Here is a 20,708-nt window from a genome sequence, read left to right as displayed (position 1 = left end):
ATAGAACCCGGCTTGTGTCAGCCTACTGAACAGACTCCGCCTCATTTTCATACATAGTTTCATTCCCTACCCACCGACAACATCCCTCTCTGTGATTGGGGTCCATTTATAACTGTTTTACTTCTCTTCTCACTGATTAGTTCTCTATGACTCATTCTCTCCCTCATTTCACCGCAGTCTCGATTAGGCAGCCAAAGCGATGCCATGGCCATTCAGTCTATACGGAACGTGAGGGGAAACAGCTTCTGTGTGGACTGTGATGCAGCAAGTGAGTACACGTTCTAAAGTTATATATTACTTTCACTGGACGCACAAAAAAAATCACTGCTCTAATCAACTATATGAACGTAGCGTGCCCATGGCACACTCTAAAAATGTCACAACAAATACAACAAGAAAACTTAAAAAGATTAAAAAAAAAAAAAAACAGCAAAAATGGAAAACAGTAATGCAGTAATTTTACAGGAATAAACTTAAAATTTTTATCTAACCAGAACAAGTCACAATTTTATGAGAATAACGTAATTTTAGTACAATCATTTAGTACTATATTAAAGAAAAAAAATACTATTTTTTTCGAATTGTAATATTGTGAGAAACAAACACAAGAAAATAAAGTAGTAATTTATGGAAAATTAAGTTGGGTAAAAAGCTATAATATTATGGGAGTAAAGTCATAATTACGAGAAGAAAATTTACAGGAAGAAAGATGAAATAGTTGGGAAAAAGAACAGCAGCAGAAATGGAAAAACAGCTCCAGTTTTACGACAATAAAGTAAAAATATTTAGAGAAAAAATGGCGTTCTAATGACAGAAAAGTCATAATTTTAGGAGAATAAACTCAAAATTGTGAGGGGAAAAATAATGTCGTTTTAGTAACATGGAGTTGAAATATTAAAAGAAAAACGGATTGGGGAAAAGTTATAATATTATGGGAATAAAGTCAATATTACAAACACAAACTTTGCAAAGATTATTTAAGAAAGTTGAAATATTTGGAAAATGTAAAAAAAACAAAAAAAAAAACATAAAAAATGGGTGAAAAAAAGAGTAAAGACCAAAGTTCATACTACTAATAAACATTTTCACTTATATCACAAAGCTGATGTACAGTTTTTTAAATATATATAACTTCGTTAGATATATTAAAGTTATATAATATATAGCTTTGTATATATATAACACATATAACTTATATAATATATATATATATATATACGGTAATATATCTAACTTCTGCATGGTTGGTACAAAATATCAAAGTGGCCTTTGCATCCTTTCATTTTTCAGTATGTGGCCCTCAGTGGAAAAGGTTTGTACACCCCTGATATACACAACTGAGCACAATCTATTCCATAATGGTGGTGGACCTCTGATTTGGAAAGAACTTGTCGCCTGTGAAGTAATGTAAATAGAAATAATCTGTCCTGGGATTAGATTGTTGTCATTTTACAACTGTTGTGAAAAGTATGTGTTCATCATGGCCATAAAAGTATAAAAATAAGTTAATCACTGTTGATGTTGAAACATACATACTGTACGTTAACCTTGACGACATGTGGTGAGTTTTCTCTTAACACACCCCTTGTGGAAGCTGCTCTTTTTTGGGAGATAAGTGTCACTAAAAAGCCAAAGAAAAAGCAAAGGAGAGGTAGTATGTTTGTTGAGATGACCTCCATTGTGTTCCGCTGACTTCTCACATGACACCAGTTCAGAATTTGTAGTTTTGTGCAACTTTATCGATTTTTCCAGAACTTCTGAGGTTCCACAGTTGTAAAATGTATGGCTCCTACAGTGTCAGTGGTCTATCAGCTGAATTTTAAGAATTTCAATATTCATGATGATCTTTTTCCTCCACCGTACAGATCCAGACTGGGCAAGTCTTAACCTGGGCGCCCTGATGTGCATTGAGTGCTCGGGCATCCACAGGAACCTGGGAACCCACCTGTCTCGCGTGCGTTCTTTGGACCTGGATGACTGGCCTGTGGAGCTCAGCATGGTGATGACGGCCATTGGGAACTCCATGGCCAACAGCATTTGGGAGGGCACTGTGGAAGGCTACAGTAGGCCGGGAAGCGACAGCACCAGGTGGGATTATTGTTAATATTATTATTAATATAACAATAACTGTAATATTGTATTATTTATTTGCATCCAATTTTTATAAGGGTCAGTGTATTAAACTGACAACCACCTACAGTATAATAATATTTTTCCATCATTCACCGACCCACTATAATTCATGCTGAACTCCACTGTGACTTCATTTAACACTTGCCTGCTAAATGTGTTGACCAGCTCCAAATCTATTAAGTTCCCCACTTCACATGTAAGTGTTAATCCTGGAAGAGATCTGATGATGTAACCCTCCTCCACCAACCCGCAGTAAAGTAACCCCACGTTCCTCTTCTACTTCTGGAGATCCGCTAGGAGGATTGTTTGTCTCGCGGTGACAGGTGAGGCCTGGCGTCCCAGGCTGACTAATGGCCTGCTTGTGTGGCTGTGCAGGTAATTAAGCACACCATTATGGTTAAACCCTAACCCCAAGAGCCAGGCCCTGGGGCCCCAAACAGGGCCTGTCACATATCCATCACCGGGGACCAGGTCATCGCTCTGTCTGTCACAGCCAAGAGTGTCTGAAGGTTCTCCGCTGCTGGCGTTTGGAGCTGAAGAAAACTGACATATTTAGTTTACTTTTCGTGTTCAAAATTTTTTTTAGTTAACACCAATGCTGTTCATACTACTAGTACTTTACACGGACAGAAATAAAGCACTTTTTTGCTTTTGAAAGAAAAACTAGAATTAAAAAAAAAAAAGCTTCCTGTTATGCAAACCATGAAATGGCCATGTGAAGAGGATCAATAATAATAATTAGCATTTTATTAGAAGAAATGTTGACTTAAAAATATACAGTATATAGATTTATTTTTTTAATTAACTTATTAGTTTACTTTTTTTCCTGATTTTACAGTCAAATAATATCATGAAAATCAAGAAAATTGTAAACATTTTTGGCTGTGGAAACTTGAAATTTTTAAATACACACACACACACACACACACACACACACACACACAGTATAAAATATTAGTTTGGGTAGTTGCTTAGGATAGATAGGTACGATATATAGATTGAGTGTATTGGTTTATAGATCATAGTTATAACAGAGTTCCATATTTGTATTCATATTTTCTGTAAATGAACATTTAACATAGGGCTTAATAAATGTTTTTTAAGTCATCTGTATGTAACTTTAGTGGCCGTCTATTTAAAACCACAAATTATTTATTATTGAAAATTATTTCGTAAACTAATGAGGTAAAAAGATGTTACGATTTGGGACATATGTTGCCTATTTATGTATTTGCTGTTTTTAATTCATGGAGATTTTTCAGCATGAGGTTCTGTATTTTAGGGTAAAAGATACATTCTGATGTGAAGCATTATTTGAATGCAACACAACACTTTCTTGAATTTCTTCTGCAGCCACTTCTGCACTGAATGATGGCCTACAGTTATTTATTGAATACTTTCTGCTCTAAAGTGCTCAATGAAAGATTATTGATGTTGATTCCTCTCGCTACCACTGTCAGTCCTCCTTGTGTTGCCTCGGGAAGGAAGCTCCTTCATTGTCTTAAGAAAAAGAAAAAAACAAAAAACGATCTTATCCCGGAGCAGCATCTCCATTATTTTTCTCTGTCAAACAATAAATCTCATTTGTGGCATAAGTAATCTTCAGACAAAGAGCAGCGCCTGTAAAGTATCACACATGGCCACTGGTTAGTGAGAAGCAGAGCGATAATGTAGGCTGGTGGCGTCAACGTTATTCTCATATTGTGTTGCTTTATCATGAATGATGAATTATAAGCAACTTAATGGGATTCTTTCCCTTTTCCACGCCATAAATCCTCACCTGCGCGGCGTCATTGCGCTGATTTTTAATTGTGTCCCACTGGTGACAAGCAGCAGCTTTGTGATTGCACCCAGGCCCGCCGCGCACGTGGCTCCCAACTCCACACTAAACATTAGTGACACCTCATCTAAACGACTCAGTAACTACTTGAATATCAACTCGCTGTCTGATTGAATGTCTCCTGCAAGACTAGTTTTACCCCACACCCACCTTTTTTTTTTGTATTTTGACGATTTAACATAAATGCATTCATGCACAATATGGCTTTAGCTTATGATCTTCAGGATGGGGAGAGCTCCAATCATAGGAAGACAGGAATTACTGGTGTATATCAGACTGATTACTGGCACTATCATATTGGGATGTATGTTTATTTGGATAAAACTATTGGGACACATGGCCATTATTATCCCTACAGGGTACAGAGTATCCAGAAGTACATTTATGAGGACGAAGAAGCACCCATAAATTAATTAAAACTGTAGTTTTGTCTGTGACTTACTCGAGAACTTGTTACAGTTCGTGCCGGTGGAAGAAAAGGTGGCATGCACAGCTCAAGAATGCAGTGTGTGCCTCATGCTGAGCGGATGAGTACTCTGTGTACCTGCTGAGCTACACCGAGGAAGACTAACATTGCTGATTAACGAACATTTTACACTTCACACACTTTACACTATGAGCAGCCATCAGTAGGAAGTGAAAATGAACATCATAAAAAGCCTTGCAAGAGCAAACACGCCCACCAATATTGACTGCTCTTTTGGTCTGAACCAACTGTTCGCGACCATCATTAAGGTTAAAGATTATTGAATGCTAATGAATGCAAGAGAGGTCATGGATCCCGTACGTTGTTGAGGTGTCTTTTCTGTTGCCTGATTGATTCATTCAGGTTTTACTTACTTTTACTCTTGTGACTGGACTGATGTCCTGCATTTGTGCCAGGACCGTACTTCTGATGGGTGTCTCTCGCTCTCTCTTTAAAGTCAGCAATATTGGAAGAAGGGAGTTGTTGTTTTAATTAGCACCCGCCAGTCGTCATGTTTTGCACGTCACCTCTAATTGCTTGGCGAGTTTGTGCGATAAAACAGCACCCACTACTTCACTGATACTGTGAGAGCAGATTCTACACAGAGACACACAGATAGCAGTTCTCATTTGGGGGCGGCTGGGGCGGGTATGATGTCCTGGAGGGCGGACAGAGCGTGGATGGCTATCCCTCACTTGACGCGGTCCTCTCACTGTCACCCTCTGTGGGCTCCGTGCCACCCTGGGGCCACGGGCAGGTAATAGCTCTGATGAGAGCCCTCCACTTTGTTTCAGAAATAATTTGCCACTCCTGCCGCCTGCAGGGGCCATGAGGTAATAAAAATGAATCACACCGCTAACCTCTCCAAACATGCGCCCCGCCCTCACTGCTTTGTTAACCCCTTCACCTCCACCTCCATCAGCTTTGAAAGGATTTGTCTTCTGCACTCCAGTTTTGAATTGGGTAAAAAGCTACACCAAACAGGAAGCAATATGTGAAGCTAGGAGAATATACATCTGCGAGCTTAAATATATCGTGCGGCGTACCTCAGGGGTCAATACTGGGACCAAAACTGTTCAACCTATATGTAAATGACATCTGTATAGTGACAAAAGACTTAAAGCTAGTATTATTTATATTGTTCTGGAGAAAGTACACAACAGGTATAAAAAAAAAAGTCACAGATTAATTTATCTATCCATCCATTTTCTGATAATATGAGCTGGAAACATTAAAAATCTACAACAGTAAATGGCAAGAAATACCTCAATACTGAATAAAGCAAAATTTATTCTGGACCGCAAATCACTCCATACTCTCTATTGCTCTCTGGTTTTAGCGTATCTAAGTTATTGTGTGGAGATATGGGGAAATAAAAGTACACTTCACTCGCTAACCATGCTACAAAAAAGGTCAGTTAGGATAGCACATAATGCCGCTTATAGAGAACATACAAACAAACCCTTTATTCCTAAAATCACAATTATTAAAATTTGCAGATCTGGTAAACTTTCAAACAGCAAAAATTATACATAAAGCAAACAATAATCTGCTACCCAAAAATACAATTCCCCAAAGTAATACAATTCTTCTCAACAAGAGAGGAGAAATCTGATCTTAGGGAAAAATGAAACTTAAAACACCTATATGTGAGAACAACACTAAAAACCTTCCGCATATCAGTATGTAAAATCAAATTATGGAACGGATTGGATAAATAAATCATACAATGCACTATAAAAAGCGATTTCAAGAAACCGTAAAAACAGTTGATGTTTACAAAGTACAAGGAAGAAGAGTCCTGAACCACTGTGCACATGCAATGCTATGTCTAACCATTCTTGCACTTAATACTAATTCTTCATTTCTTTGTGAGTACATAGTACTCACTCATCATCCAACTATGTTTCTGGCAACTATTAACCCTTTTCTTAGTTGTTATTATATATATATTTACTGTTAGTTATTTTGATTGTTATATAATTTATTTACAGTGCTTAGAAACGTTGGCTCCTATTGTAACACATTTATATATACTGCCTTATCTTTTTTTCTATTAAATTAAATTTGGCAAAGAGTACATTTGGAATACAGGAAGTGAACAAATGTATTGCAATTGATGTGAAACAGAGGGGGGGTAGGATTAAATAAGCTATGCTTCTTCCTACTCCTTTTTGGACAAGTGGAACTGTGACTTGTACTATGAAGTACAGATGACGTCTCAAGAAGCCTTTTCCTCGATGGACAACTCCTGTACGACTGAGAGCCTACACAGATGTACTATGTGATGTATTCCAATGTAACTTGTATGCATGTTCAAAATAAATCAAATCATTACCATTCTTTACAAAAAGTGCTGGAAGTCTCAGCAGCGCTTTTCAAAGAGTCATTAATTAAGATGAATGAATGAGTCGCTGTCTAAATCCAAGCCACAGGTCAGTAATTAGCCCTGTGTGAGAGAACCACACTAATTACCCACATGCTACTGGGCTTCCGAGCCAGGTAGCAATGGTACATTTTTAAGTTTTTGACCTTAAGGATGTGAGAGAGCGAGAGAAAGAGAAAGAGAGTCTCCCCCCTTCTCCAGTTTTTCCAATCCAGGGTTCATCAGGGGTTAACAGCATGAGCGTTTAAGGGTGTTAGTCTTGCTGGCACAAAAACACAGCCACTCCATCATGGACGAGTGTGACAAGCTCATTAATGTCACAATATATTCAACTCATCTGTCTGCCCGCCCGAGGCTCCCAGATGCTCGCGCCTTTGCCGAGCTCAGAACACAACAACCTTTTGAAATTGCGGCACATACGGATGCATCTGTTCACTCTAAAGCAGGAACACAACTGCTCCACCTGTGAAAACCTCTTAGGGTGGAGATATATGCAAACCTTTTTTTTTTACTATGTATCTTCTCAGTATATCTTCTCAAGTTACAGTAATAAACTTTAGCATAGTCAATGTACAGCTTGTACCTATATCTGTATAGATTTAGTGAACACACAGCCGTTATTGTCTAAATATCTGGCAACCCAAGTTAGTAATAAGATAATTGTGTCTTGCCTACAGTCAAGCATGGTGGTGGTAGTGTTATGGTATGAGTGCTGCCATCACTGGAGAGCCGTGGTTCATCATTAAGCTGACATCAATGGTGGAGCTGGTGACTGTTCAACCCATTGTGCTCCTCCACCTTACTTCCTTCCTTCTGTTTGAGGATGCCCCACAGGTGCTCCATTGGGTTCAGTTCTGGAGGAGACATACTCGACCACTCCTTCTCCACCTTCTTCATCAAAAGACTTCGTTTTGGATGTGCTTTTGGGATTGTTATCATGTCAGAGTACTTGTCAGAATTCCTCTCAGTTTCCCCTCAATGAACCGCAGCTCCCACTTGTGTTCCTCAGAACATGATGCTACCACCATCATGCTGGACTGGAGACAAGACACAACTATCTTGCTACCTGCCACCTATTTAGGCAGTAATTTATATGTTGTAGTAAATATATACTGCTATACAAGTTGTACACTGACTACTCCAAAGTATATCCAAGTTTACTGTGTATAGTATTGTCGCCTGAGAAGATATACAGTACTGTAAGAGGCGTCCCATACAAAGTGAAGTAGACTGTACTGTTGGGCAGAAAGGACACTGTCGGCCTCATTTAGCACATTGGCTGGTGTCTTTACTGGATGTCTGGCCCTTAGCAACCTTTGATAGTTTGGGGCCCAGCTTTCATTGGTGCATTTTCTTTTCTTCCTGTTGCTCCCTCCTGGCCCCCCGACTCTCCATGTGCCTTTCTGCCGCCGTCCCTCTTCTTCTTCTTCTTCACTGTCTGGCTGAAGCTGCTTGGCTGCATGGGAATGGACTCCTTACAAGTCAAGCCCACCCCAGCTGTGAGCTCTGTTCAGGCTGCTCAGTCAGTCATTGCGACACCACCACACCCCCTGCCCCTCTCAACAGTTCTCTTCTCCCTTGCGTCTATTTGATGTGTACACAGTAATGGAGGAGGATCCAGGGAAGCTTTGATTGTTTAGGAAGATGGTGGGATGGACATCCTCTTCCTATGGCTCAATGCACCTTTTTTTTTTCCTCCTCCCCCCTTGGCTCCACCCCCACTGTCTCAGTTTCTCTTCCTATAAATTCCCGTTTGCCCTTTTTTGTCTTTTCAAGCTTGACTAATTATCCTTGTTTGTTCCTCTTTATTTGAATGCAGTCATGTGTTCTTGACTCCGTGGGCTGGCTGGAGGAGAATCATTCCGCCATTTGCCACTTAATTAAGTCAGGGTCAGGATCCATTGCTCAACAGAAAGCTGAAGGCAGCCAGCTCTTAATAGAATTATAAAAGATGCCTTTCTCTAGGTGGACTCTGCATGAAAGGGGACACCGGTAGCTTAAGAGGAATCCCATTTCCACTTTAGATCCAGGTAGGTATTAGTTTTGTGGTGTTTACCCCAGTTTGGTTGACTTACACAGCAATTACCAGGAGGTGGTGTCAACACACATTGGCATTTTTATTGGGAACTCGCAGCTCCCTTCTGTTCCCTCAGCAACAGCCAAAACGGGAAGAAGTATGCGCTTCAAGGCTGGCGTATGAAAGTAAACCACCAAGTCCAATTTCCTAAATGTGCCCTCATGCTGAGAAAATTCACTCCCCCCGTCTCCTTCCAGCCCGTCCTGTGCTGCCACTTTGACATGCTAAATCTGCTGATTTGATTTTTCTGCCTCCCGCGGTGAGGAAGTGTCTTTTTCAAAGGTCTGTGCTTCCCCCCGACTGTCTAAAGCTGTTTGGATTGGTCTTCTATTCCAAACAAAAGACCGAAGCGGGATTACCATTTCACTTCCTTTCACATCCTACCTCTTAAGCGCTTTCAGCGTTTTCTGGGAGTTGAGCTTGTCCTCTCCCACTTTTTTGCAACAAAAGTGTCCTCAGGGCTCCTTTCCAAGAGATCTTGATGTCCTCTTTAATGGCTGTCTTTTTGTTTCTAACTTTCTGCCTCATTTAGCTTCTTTCAATTCACTCCACAGATTCTCATTCACGGCCCTCGCCTGAAACTTTGCATCCCGCTGATTTACATTTGAGCCTAATCCCAAAGGTTGTAAATCATCTTCGACTTAATTTGTTGGCAAAGAAAGACTATCTCTCTCTCTCTCTCTCCCTCTCTCTCTCTCTCTCTCTCTCTCTCACCGGAAATAAGAGAGGAGGGCAGGACGACCCCTTCCTGTTCAAAGCGCTCCACTTGTTCTAAGGCCAATTGATTTGCTAACAGTCTTGTCCTCACATTGTGACTGAGGAGGGATTGATGGTCTTACACCATAAAACTCTGCAATTGCCTGCCATTAGGACCATATTGTTGGACGCACAATGGCTTCATCCCAAAGAAAGGATCTCCTAATGCTTTAGTGAAGAGAACCGCATTCTACTACGCATTTCCCCTTTGGGCCAAAACAAAAATGAAACCATATGCTTATAAACACTGCAATGCTGCTTTATGAGCTTCCTGTTTTGTTTTTGTACTTCATCAATCTGTGAGGCTTCTTCCGCTTCCAGTCCTTCCAAGTGCTTAGCATTTACACCTAATAGCAAGTGCTTACCATTGATACAACCGCTGGCTTTCCTAATTATAGCAACAAACTTTGACAGTAAGGATTTAACCCTGAAAGTCCACTTTATAATGACTTTAATAAATATAATAAAAATACAAATTCTCAGGACACCCAAAGAGGCAATTTGATTCATTTTTAACGCAATAATGAAAAAATGATCGCTGTTTCATGGTTGACTATGACATATTAGTCAAAAAATATTGAAAGAAAGTCATATGTACTATTCTGGTCACCAGGCATCAGTAATGTTTTCAGACATGGCATTAGATTACATTACCTTTCACACTCAATGGAGAGTGGCTACTGAGCCAGCACAGCCGAGCCGACATGCCATGGCTGAGATCGACTGAAAAAAAAGTCCTCCTCTCATTCCATGTGGAAGTGGTAAGTTGTTGGCTTCTTTGTGCTTCTTTCCCACTGTGTTTAAAACACTTTAAGTTTAGAATAAATAAATTGGAGAGGCTAACTAGTTAGCTCGGTAGCTTGCTATGCCCTAATGGCAGTGATCCCATCGCCTGTTCAATGTGATGTAAATAAAGAATGATAGGAGTGTAAATGTGACTATTGGGGTGTTATTTCATGTCTGCAGGGGTCTAACAATGTTAAAACTCGTATTTAGAAAGTCAACAGTTTCTATGCCCTAACTACAAAACTATTTTCTTTATTAATATTGAATCCTTTGTGGAAATTACCTGATCGCGGTCGGGTCTGGAACCAATTAACTGCGACAAATGAGTGTTGCATACACTTTAAAAATATACTTTATCTAACTCAGAGCTTCATCTTGGTACATCTTACCAATACATTGTTGCTGTTCAATGAAAAACATGTCCAGTAATCCCTTGTTTACTGTGGTTAATTGGCTCCAGACCCGAACATGATAAGTGAATTTCCTTATTTATAAATTGAATATTTTCATAGCACAGAAAACCTGTTTACAACCTTCTAAACATGGTTTTAACATTATTAGAGCTTTATAGTAAATTGAATAATATGAAATAATATAATAATATATTATTATATATTATATATATTATATAATTATAATTATTTAATTATATATATATATATATATATATATATATATATATATATATATATATATATATATATATATATATATACATATATATATATGACGCGTCTCATATTGAGCATGCCACAGGTTACGCCAGTCTACTGTATGCCAGCGTGTTTTATCACTCCCTTACCAAACCTATCTCCGTTCTATTCTACTATTCTTGCATCTTTTATTTACACGCTTTGCGAGCTTTGTCACTGGCTGTACTGTACATTGGCGGCAGCTAGCGTGCCTGATCGGAAGAATCAAAGCTTATTTAATCCTACACCCCGTCCGTTTCACATCAATTGAAATACATTTATTCCCTTTCTGTGTTTCATATACGGTCTCTTTAATACATAGAAAAGTGATAAGGTAATGTAACAATCAATAACGGCACAATCATAACAAATAATAATCTTATATAATCATCAGTATAATAATACATAATAATTATAAACAGACAGAACAAGTTCAAGAATCTTCTTCTTTGTATGATGGTGATACTATCACGGGGTCTCCTGTCTCACCAGCTGATTTTGAGTAGCTCACAAAGGATCAAAGAAAATTTGCTTCAACTCTTTTTTACGGTTGAATTCAGACTTTATGCCTTTATGTAATGACAAATGTATAAAGATGATGGCCACACTGTTTGAGTGGAGGTGTGCTTGGTAAATAAAGTAGTGTACAATTTACATGTTGCCAGTCATACATAAAAAACAAATAGTCGACAACTCTAATAGTGGTGAAAGTTGGAGACCCCTGCCACCTGGATTTATTTGTTTTAAGTTAAGCAGATTTCTATTTAATAAAGATATGTATTAGTATTATTTTATTCTGTTCATTTTGTTATCTTGAGCACAAAAAAAAAAAAATCAAATCAAATCAAATTCAGGTTTGTGTCAAATAGTACAAAAATTGTTTCACACAAATAAAAACAAAAAAAGACAATCCACCCAAACGTTTATTTTTGAATAATTACCTATTCACCAGGGGCCCTTAGAATTGTCTTACGGCGACCCTGACCAATAGCACTCATCGTAAAGAAATTGAAAAATGTACAGTTAATCCATGTGATCGGTATCAGCCCATCTCACTCATGGATGATCGGGATCGGCAGCATAAAACCCTGATCGGAACATCCCCAATTATAATTAGGGGTGCTCCGATCGACCGGCCACCGATCAGTATATTCGCCATGACTGTCGGTACACTACATTTAGTTACCTTACGTAGATCCATGAGCACATCAAATTGTTATAAGTGTGATGCAGTCCAGATAGTGTAGTGTTTGTATCTCTGAACGCAGGAACTACAGTAAGTGTTCTGAGCGGGAGTGAAATGATGGAAAGTGAATGTCAGCTCCATGTTGCGGCCGGTGATTCCCCCGAGAGTCTTGTCACTGCCGACTTGGCGGTGCCTTGAACTTGTCCATACAAACCTCCTCCGCTCATGTCACTCATCCACAAATCCAAACAACAGTCCCCTCTTATCGCATGCCGCTTACGGGTCATGGGGTCAGCGGCACACCGGGCATGCTCAGTCATTCATGTATTGATATTGATTTTTTATCTTCGGGCGCTTTATATGTGGCCACAGAATGGGGGTCAAGATGGGAGAGCAATAGATGGCGATAGAGGACGGAAGCCCCCTTCCTCTCTTGGCGGCCATTCAGTGCCATCGATTGGACTGGAGGCGCGAGTCGCCTCAAGGGAGACGGCGAGACACGCTGCTTCTTTTGTGGAAGGGAATGCACAGGTTCAGACTGACAGGCGACAGTACTGATAAAAAAAATTGTTTAAATGCCCCCCTCATCTCTTTCTTCTTTCACGTATTATCCACCGCAGACATGAGCGTTGTAACCTTTACAAAGATGGCCTCACTCCTAATAGTGGAATATTATTGCTCTGTGATCTCTCCATCCCAACGTAGTTGTTGAACTGGCGGCTTTGCTCTGCAAAATGTCACTTCACGTCACTTAGTAGGTCTCTCATGAGGCCAAATTGTCTTTAGAGCACTTCGTCCACGCTTCAACTAAAACCCCTTCATGAGTCCTCAATATAAGGCGGTAACTAATTTATTTTATTAATTACATCAATTTTTTTTTAGCATTTTTAACGCATACGCATCATGGCAAGCCACTGCTCTCTGTTATGACAACAGACAGCGGCACAGTGTAACTCCCCACAGAGTCTGCCGCTCCTTTATAACTTTATTCTGACCTCAACACATCAACAGCAGTGCAATTCAAACACCATATATTTATTTCCAACTCTAAAAAGCTAAATAAGCGTCTCTAGTCCATTCGTCACTGCGACGACACTTCCTCGTCACTAGACAGACCGCGAGACGCTTTCACGGACACTCCGAACGTCACATCAACGTCTTTATTATGGTGTATGTCTGCTCTAAATCGGGCACCAGGTGGCCCCTAAGGACCACATGAGCTCAAATCATACCACTTACCTGTGAGCTGCATCTAATTACATGTAAACTGGAAAGGACAATATATTTAAAAAACTTGTCCAAAACACTGTTTTAGAAGTGCCCATTCTCATAATGACGAGCTGTACTCGTTACATGCTCGTACTCTGCAACGTAACGGATACTCGTCTGCAACGAGTATCCGGCTCGCCCCTAATAGTTATACTCCACAGTCTCCACTTTACTGCAGCAGCCCTCAGTCTCCTATTGGAAAAACTGTAGAACACAGAAAACCCTCGTTCTCTGCCACTTGTATCCTTACAGCTGATTCCTCCAATGCGGCGTGGTTTTCAGTTTTTGTGTGTGTGGAGAACGTGGATCAGTTTTAATGGTATCCTGTTAAAATGTGGTGTTTTTTTCACCGTGGGTCAACAAAAGTATCTGTGAATTTTGACATTTTGCGGACAACTTTTATGGGTACAGCAAGTGGAGGGTGCCCAGTGGGATATTGAGAGAGTCTACAACCATGCATTTCTCATTTAATGTCAGTGTTCTGGCAGCACGGGATTTTTCTAGGGATGAAACACATTTCTAACTTGAGTGGTGAGCTAAACTCGTTGCATGAAATCTTTCGGTGGGATCTAAGCCTGACGTGTCCGCCATTTTGTCTCCTCTCCAGGGAGGAGAAGGAGCGCTGGATCAGAGCCAAATACGAGCAGAAGCTCTTCCTGGTGGGCCTGCCCCAGTCCGACGTGCCCCTGGGCCAGCAGCTCCTGCGGGCGGTAGTGGAAGATGACCTGAGGCTGGTGGTGGTCCTGCTGGCCCACGGCACCAAGGAGGAGGTCAACGAGACCTACGGTGACGGCGACGGACGCACGGCGCTGCACCTTTCATGCGCCATGGCCAACGTGGTCATCACGCAGCTGCTGATCTGGGTGAGTGAGCTCCTTGGACTTGGATGGCTGCTATTTGAAATGAGTGACAGCAGCAGACGAGGGATGAGGGGTCATCTGTGGAGGTTTGGATTTCTCCAAGGACCAGTAAGAGAATGCACATGGAAATGGGCTGCTAAAAAAAATAAAAATATACTTCTACTATTACTAGAAAATATCTAAGGACCCAAAAGCTCAAACATTATTTTCTGGGTTTTTTTTGTTGTTTTTTTTTTGCATTAATTTAGTAGCATAATTTTAGTCTTAGAAGGGAAATTAATGTTTCGCTCAAATAAAATTATCTGAGTAAATATGAACATATACTGTAAATAAGCTGCCTTAATATATTGTATCATGTTTTAGCTATAAAATATGAATATACGCTAATATTAAATACGCCATATTTTTTCAAGTCAACTAGTAGGCTATGTTAAATTATTTTTAATTTAAAGGTCATTTCAAGGTAATACACTGCTAATAACTATAAAATCTGTCAGTTCCATTTTTTTTTACCTATTTTCTTTGTTATACAGTAATTTTTAAAAAAGGTTTATATATTTTTAAATTGAAAAAACCTCAAATTTTAGCTAAATAAACAAATATAAAAAATATTTTCAATGCGCATTTATAACATTTTTCTTTGTATTCTGTATAATGAAAAAAATGGATGAAAATCATAAAATATTAAATACATAAAATAAATTACACATTTTATTGCACATTAATTCAGTCATTTTATTTTATATTTGTAAAGAATTCAAATATATATTTTAAATGCGTAACAAAATATTGAAATTATTACATAGATCAATAAATAATCAATATTGTTTGTCTGAATGTATTTTTAATGCAAATTCATTCAGTCATGCTGTTTATTGTATATTAAAAAAATATCATATATATATATATATATATATGTGTATATATATATATGTGTATGTATATATATATATATATTTTTTATTATTTATTTTTTTTTTTTATTAAAAAAAAAAAATTTATGAGATGATATACACCCCGCCTCTCGCCCAAAGTCAGCCAGGATAGGCTTCAGCATACCCGCGACCCTATTCAGAATAAGCGGCATAGACGATGGATGGATGGATGGATGGATGGATGGATGGATGGATGGATGGATGGATGGATGGATGAATGGATGGATGGAGATGATATACATTTTTATTAATTCAGTCAGGCTCAACTTGTATGACATTATCCATAAATAACCTTTTTATACATGCTTAGTAATTAATAGCAAACCATGTGCAGTTACACATTCACCCTCTCCTCCAAACAGTACGGCGTGGACGTGAAGAGCCGGGACGCCCGCGGCCAGACGCCGCTGTCGTACGCCAGGCGAGCCGGCAGCCAGGAGTGCGCCGACATCCTGCTCCAACACGGCTGCCCCAACGACGCGGGCGGCCTGACGTCGACGCCCCCGGGGGGCAATATCAGCAACCGCAACGCCAACCCCAACATCAATAACAACGCCCAGTGCGAGCTCAACCGCAGCATCAGCATCATTTAGGCGCGCAGAGGCCAAAATCCGCCCTTTGTCTCGTCTGGTAGACACTATGTACGACTCTTTGGACTCTTTGGACTTTGTTTTGGTCTTGGAGCTTTAAATGTGGTTTTATTTTTAACTACCCAGTTTTCCCAATTGTAGTGCGCCATCTAAACGAAAGCTCCGTGTGAATCAAGAAAAAAAACAGTGAAATACTTTCACTCGCAAGTTTTAATGTCTTCTTCTGCTATTCATACAGGAGCAGTCAAAAGAAAGCAAATAATGGAGACGTTTAATAGCACATAAAGGAGGTGATTGGGGGGCGTAGGTGATGGCCATCCTCTATACATAAGGCGTCCGTGACTGACTGAAGGAATGAAGAGGCCGCCATGTTTTCCCACGACGACGTAGCCTCTTCAATCATGATTCATTCACAGCGTTGATTGAACCTGTAGGTTTTGTGTCATTATGGCGTCTTTGTCACAAGAAGTGAGCAGATGCTACTTTGTGCTCGGTGTGATGACAGTGTGTGACCCACCGCCTTGAAAATGTACAGACCGCTGTAAAAAGTAGTAACCTCATCAGCTGTGTATTTTTAGCGTCATTAAAAACGTAACGTGACCTCGTCTTTGCGTCCGGACCACCTTTCCTGTCAGCCTACAAAGCAAAAAGATGCGTTCGAATGACTTGAACGAGATGTTCAAGCGCAAACCAAGCAATCTTGTGTATGAAATACAATGGATTGAAGAAGGAAGCGACAAAGTGTGCACTGTGACCATTAGTGCATTTTCCTCTGCATTCACTTGCCTTTTACGGTGCTTTCATGGAGTTACCATGCTAGCACGTTTAACAGTGTTCTTTTGTTTTGCTACTTGTCAATCAAAAACAACTCTTTTTTGGACTCCTTCACCAAGAATGGAAGTTCTCACAAGAAATTAGTAGGATTTTTTTTTACAAAAAAGTTTGAAAAAATGTTTTCCTACATAACATAACGCTGTTTGATGAAAAGCACGTACTCCATTTCTGTCTTGAAATACTTGTTTGGAAATTGTTTCAAAATTTTTCAGATATTTTCTTTTCCTGAAAACAATTTCAAAATTTTAATTTCAGAATTCATTTCCGGATAAAAATGTCAATTTTGTCTGAGCTTTTTTTTTGTTGTTCTTTTAATCTGGAAAAACGTTTTTGGATTTGAAAATGACTGTGTGCATTTTGTTTTCAGGTATGTTTCTATTTCATTCAAAACTTTTTACTTTATCACAAAAAGTGTTACAAAAACTGAACTGAAATTCAAATTCCACATTTTTAGTTTTTTTTTTTTGATAAAAGGATTCTTTTTATCCAAAAAAAACAGTTTTTTTTTCTTTTCAGTTTTGAATTTTTTTTGGATATACATATTCTTTTTTATCCGACACTTCACCTTATATTCTGACAGTTTCGTCGCTGAAAATTCCAAAATCGGTTTCCAGATAAATGTTTTGTCATTGTCCAAACGGAAACGTTCTAGTCCGATAACAATCTGTCCTTTCTTTGCCAAAAGCAATTTTGTAACTGAGGCTACGTTCACACTGCAGGTCAATTCCAATTTCTTTGCTCATATGTGACCTGTATCTGATCAGTGTGTCAGTGTGAACAGCACAATTCCGATTTTTTTTCAAATGCAACTCAGGCCTCATTCGTATGTAGACATAAATCCGATATGTATGCGATGCTACTGCAGTCTGAACAGTCAGGCCGCATTTATGCGTCTTTTTGCCCTGCTTGCTGAGACTTGGATAAAGATACTCACCGATGTAGGCAAAAGCTCATCTTGTCATCTGAGAATTATTTTTAAAAAGTGTCAGTGAAGCGGCTCACGGCAATGTCCCAGCACCGACGTGTGTGGGTAGATGGCTCCGACATTCACGCACACACTCCTCAGAACAGACGTCGCAGCAAGCTCTCCACAAACTGCCATAGCCAAAATTCTTGCCCTCTTTCTTCTCAATCTGCTACCCAGGATCATTTGGTTAAGAAAATATTTGGTTAAGAAAACAAAATCCTTGAAAATGCCACAAACGCGCAGAGGAGAGCACACATACTGCAGCAATCTTTACGCACGCACGTCACTTCCTGGACGCATTACGTTCAAAGTCCCATTTTTTTTGGTAATGTGAACAACCGCATTAAATATTGTTAAAATCCGATTTATGTTGTAGTTCACGTTACCAAATTGGGCCTCATACCCTGCAGTGTGAACGTAGCCCACGATTGAAACTGTCAAATAAGTTCTTCACATAAAACTTGATACAATATGGTGATACATGCTTTTCTTCAGACTGCAGTGATAAGCACGGCTGTTTCGAAAGGCAAAAATACGCCACTGGGTGACGTGATCAAATGTGGGATGATTAAATAAAATAAAATAAAAAAAACGCAGGCAAACTGGTGCTTAAGGACGGAACAAACATTTTTAGCAGTGAATGGAGCCACAGTTGAACAAGCATAACAGTCCAGATGAATTTTTTTTGAAATTCAACATGATCATTCTGGTCCTATTTGTCTTCCATGCAGAGCTGAAGAGACTCTTGTGTGTGAACATTTCCCTAAGTATCCATCTGAGCAGCCACCGACTCCACCAGATTGCATTGTTCGACGTACTGTAACATTGTACTGTAATACTGGCCTTATTATTTGGGACTTGTTGTTTACTCTAAATAGTGTAGATGCTAACATTCAGTGCGAGTAGTCGTCCCCCTTCAGCCTCAACATGAAGTCTTGTACATATTAGATGGAATTAACTGCTTCTGGCTCAGAAGGCCTCTTGAACCACAAGCCATATTTTTTATATGTTGCTTTTGTTTGTTTCTCCATTTTGGTTGGAATGGTACTCGCCAGTGTTTGGTCCCGACACGACCATCTTTGCTACTTGTGTATAATGATGTACATTTGACATATTTATAATGCAGTATGTAAATATTTTTATTTGGGTTCGTTTCTTCTTTGTTTTCCTATTTCTTTATGACATTGAAGCAAAAAGCTAAGAGTAACTTGTTGTGTGCTTGGCTGAGTGTTGACCCATTAATAATAAACATTCAATATAACCATGCAGCCATCCCCTCATTCAGTGGAAAACATGCTTTCCTCTCAGCCGCTACACTCCCCGAAGGTTCTGAACTCCTGTTTCCATGCCACAGTTTGTCCATATGTGTTGTTGACCAAGAATGAAACCAGGCATTACAGAAATTTAAGAGGATTTTGCATCAAAAAAACAAAACAAAATACAGCGTAGGCTTAACACGCTTTGGTCGCCAACCCATGTACATCAAGTCCCTGTCCACTGTGTTATTCTTAATATTATTAAAAACCACCCACTTAAAGAAAAACTGCACCTTTTTGGAATTTTGCCCATCATCCACAATCCTAAAGTAAATCATGAACACATACTGAATTTCTTTCCTTTTTCTGTGCGTTCTAATGAGAGAAAACGAGTTAGCATGAGCCAGCTAACATTGCACATCATGGGAGGGCCCAATTATGATGATAAAGCCCTAAAAAAACCCCTCAAAAACACGCCAACAGTGTAACTGACATGTATATTCTCCAAGCTACAGCGATATTGTTATTGTAGCAGCTAACATGAAAAACTATCTTCATCCGGCAGAGTAACACAACGCCTGGCTGGTCTCAGCGTCGCCATGCAATTTTCCTTGAAGTCGATGTCAACATACACATAAGGGACACCTTGTTGGCAGGGTCAACCAACACGATTGTCTTTTTATTTATTTTTGTGCCTGTTTTAGATGTGTGAAATAATCCCATACTATACAAATAAGTCTTTAGTATCATAAACATTAAATGTTTTGTTTTTCAATGAAATTCATGGATGGCATTGTGAGCAAATTTAAAAAAAAGGCAACGCTGCCACAGCCATAAACAGCAGCCTCTGCAATACTTTGTGGTAAGTACAGCACAAATACACACTCACTGCTCCACTGAAACCATCATAACTAAAATCCAAATAGTTAATTAATGTTATGTCTGTTCCTTGTTTAACAAACCAGGAATGTGCGGTGAACAGTAATATCTATTAACTCTTTAGCGCTTTATTAGCATGTCGCCATTACTCCCTCCTAGCTTCAACAGTGTATACTTCCGGTTTCCTCCCGAGCACTAAGACTTCTGGGTAACGTAGTACACAGCCACATTAACCAACGCAATTAACCTCTCTGAAAATTGGAGGTAAACTTGACTGCAGAAGTGAGTGAAATTGTGTAAATGTGACTCCATGAGACCGTATAACTCTTGTGTGTTGTAGATGTGTATTCCGTGGTGGTTCTGTCTTGAATGACACCCTGGGCGGACCGTTGCTGTGGCGCCCTGCAGCCCCCCCCAACACATCTGTTTACAAATGTTTTTTTTGAACTGCAGAAGGCTCCAAAATATTGCAGAAGCTCGCCTTAAATCGCATTTGATTTAGATCCCTATTTACACTATTAAAACTCTGTCATGAAACACATGATCAGCAGTTAGCCTACAGCCAAGCCACAGAGTAAAATGTGCTTATTTTATCATATACATTCCATAATGTGGTGTACATAAAGTGCTAATGCTATAGCTCCATACTTTTATCTTTGGCCCCTTTCTCCTCTTTTTCCTAAATTGACTCGCTTTTGCATGTTTTGTTGACAAAAATGAATGACACTTAATCGTCATCCCCCACCATCACTCAACAAGCTCAACAAGCAACAGGCTAAACCTCAAAAACTCATAC

General features: G+C 39.4%; 1 protein-coding gene across 3 annotated transcripts in view; it reads left to right on the top strand.

The window, feature by feature from the left end:
• The window catches only part of agap3 (ArfGAP with GTPase domain, ankyrin repeat and PH domain 3), a 179,842-nt gene extending 160,293 nt beyond the window's left edge, over positions 1-19,549 (top strand). The window contains exons 15-18 of one of the 3 annotated variants that reach the window (XM_054763773.1): positions 178-268; positions 1,866-2,088; positions 14,199-14,454; positions 15,749-19,549. In XM_054763773.1, coding sequence (XP_054619748.1) covers positions 178-268; positions 1,866-2,088; positions 14,199-14,454; positions 15,749-15,979 — 801 coding nt within the window. In that variant the 3' untranslated portion in view covers positions 15,980-19,549. The remainder of the gene's footprint in view (positions 1-177; positions 269-1,865; positions 2,089-14,198; positions 14,455-15,748) is intronic. The other 2 variants (XM_054763788.1, XM_054763781.1) reach the window with 2 other exon arrangements.
• Positions 19,550-20,708: the final 1,159 nt, after the last annotated feature.

Source organism: Dunckerocampus dactyliophorus, chromosome 2, assembly GCF_027744805.1.
Source record: "Dunckerocampus dactyliophorus isolate RoL2022-P2 chromosome 2, RoL_Ddac_1.1, whole genome shotgun sequence".
Lineage (NCBI taxonomy): Eukaryota > Metazoa > Chordata > Actinopteri > Syngnathiformes > Syngnathidae > Dunckerocampus > Dunckerocampus dactyliophorus.
The sequence above is the reverse complement of the archived record's forward strand: the minus strand, read 5'-3'. Positions and strand labels throughout refer to the sequence as shown.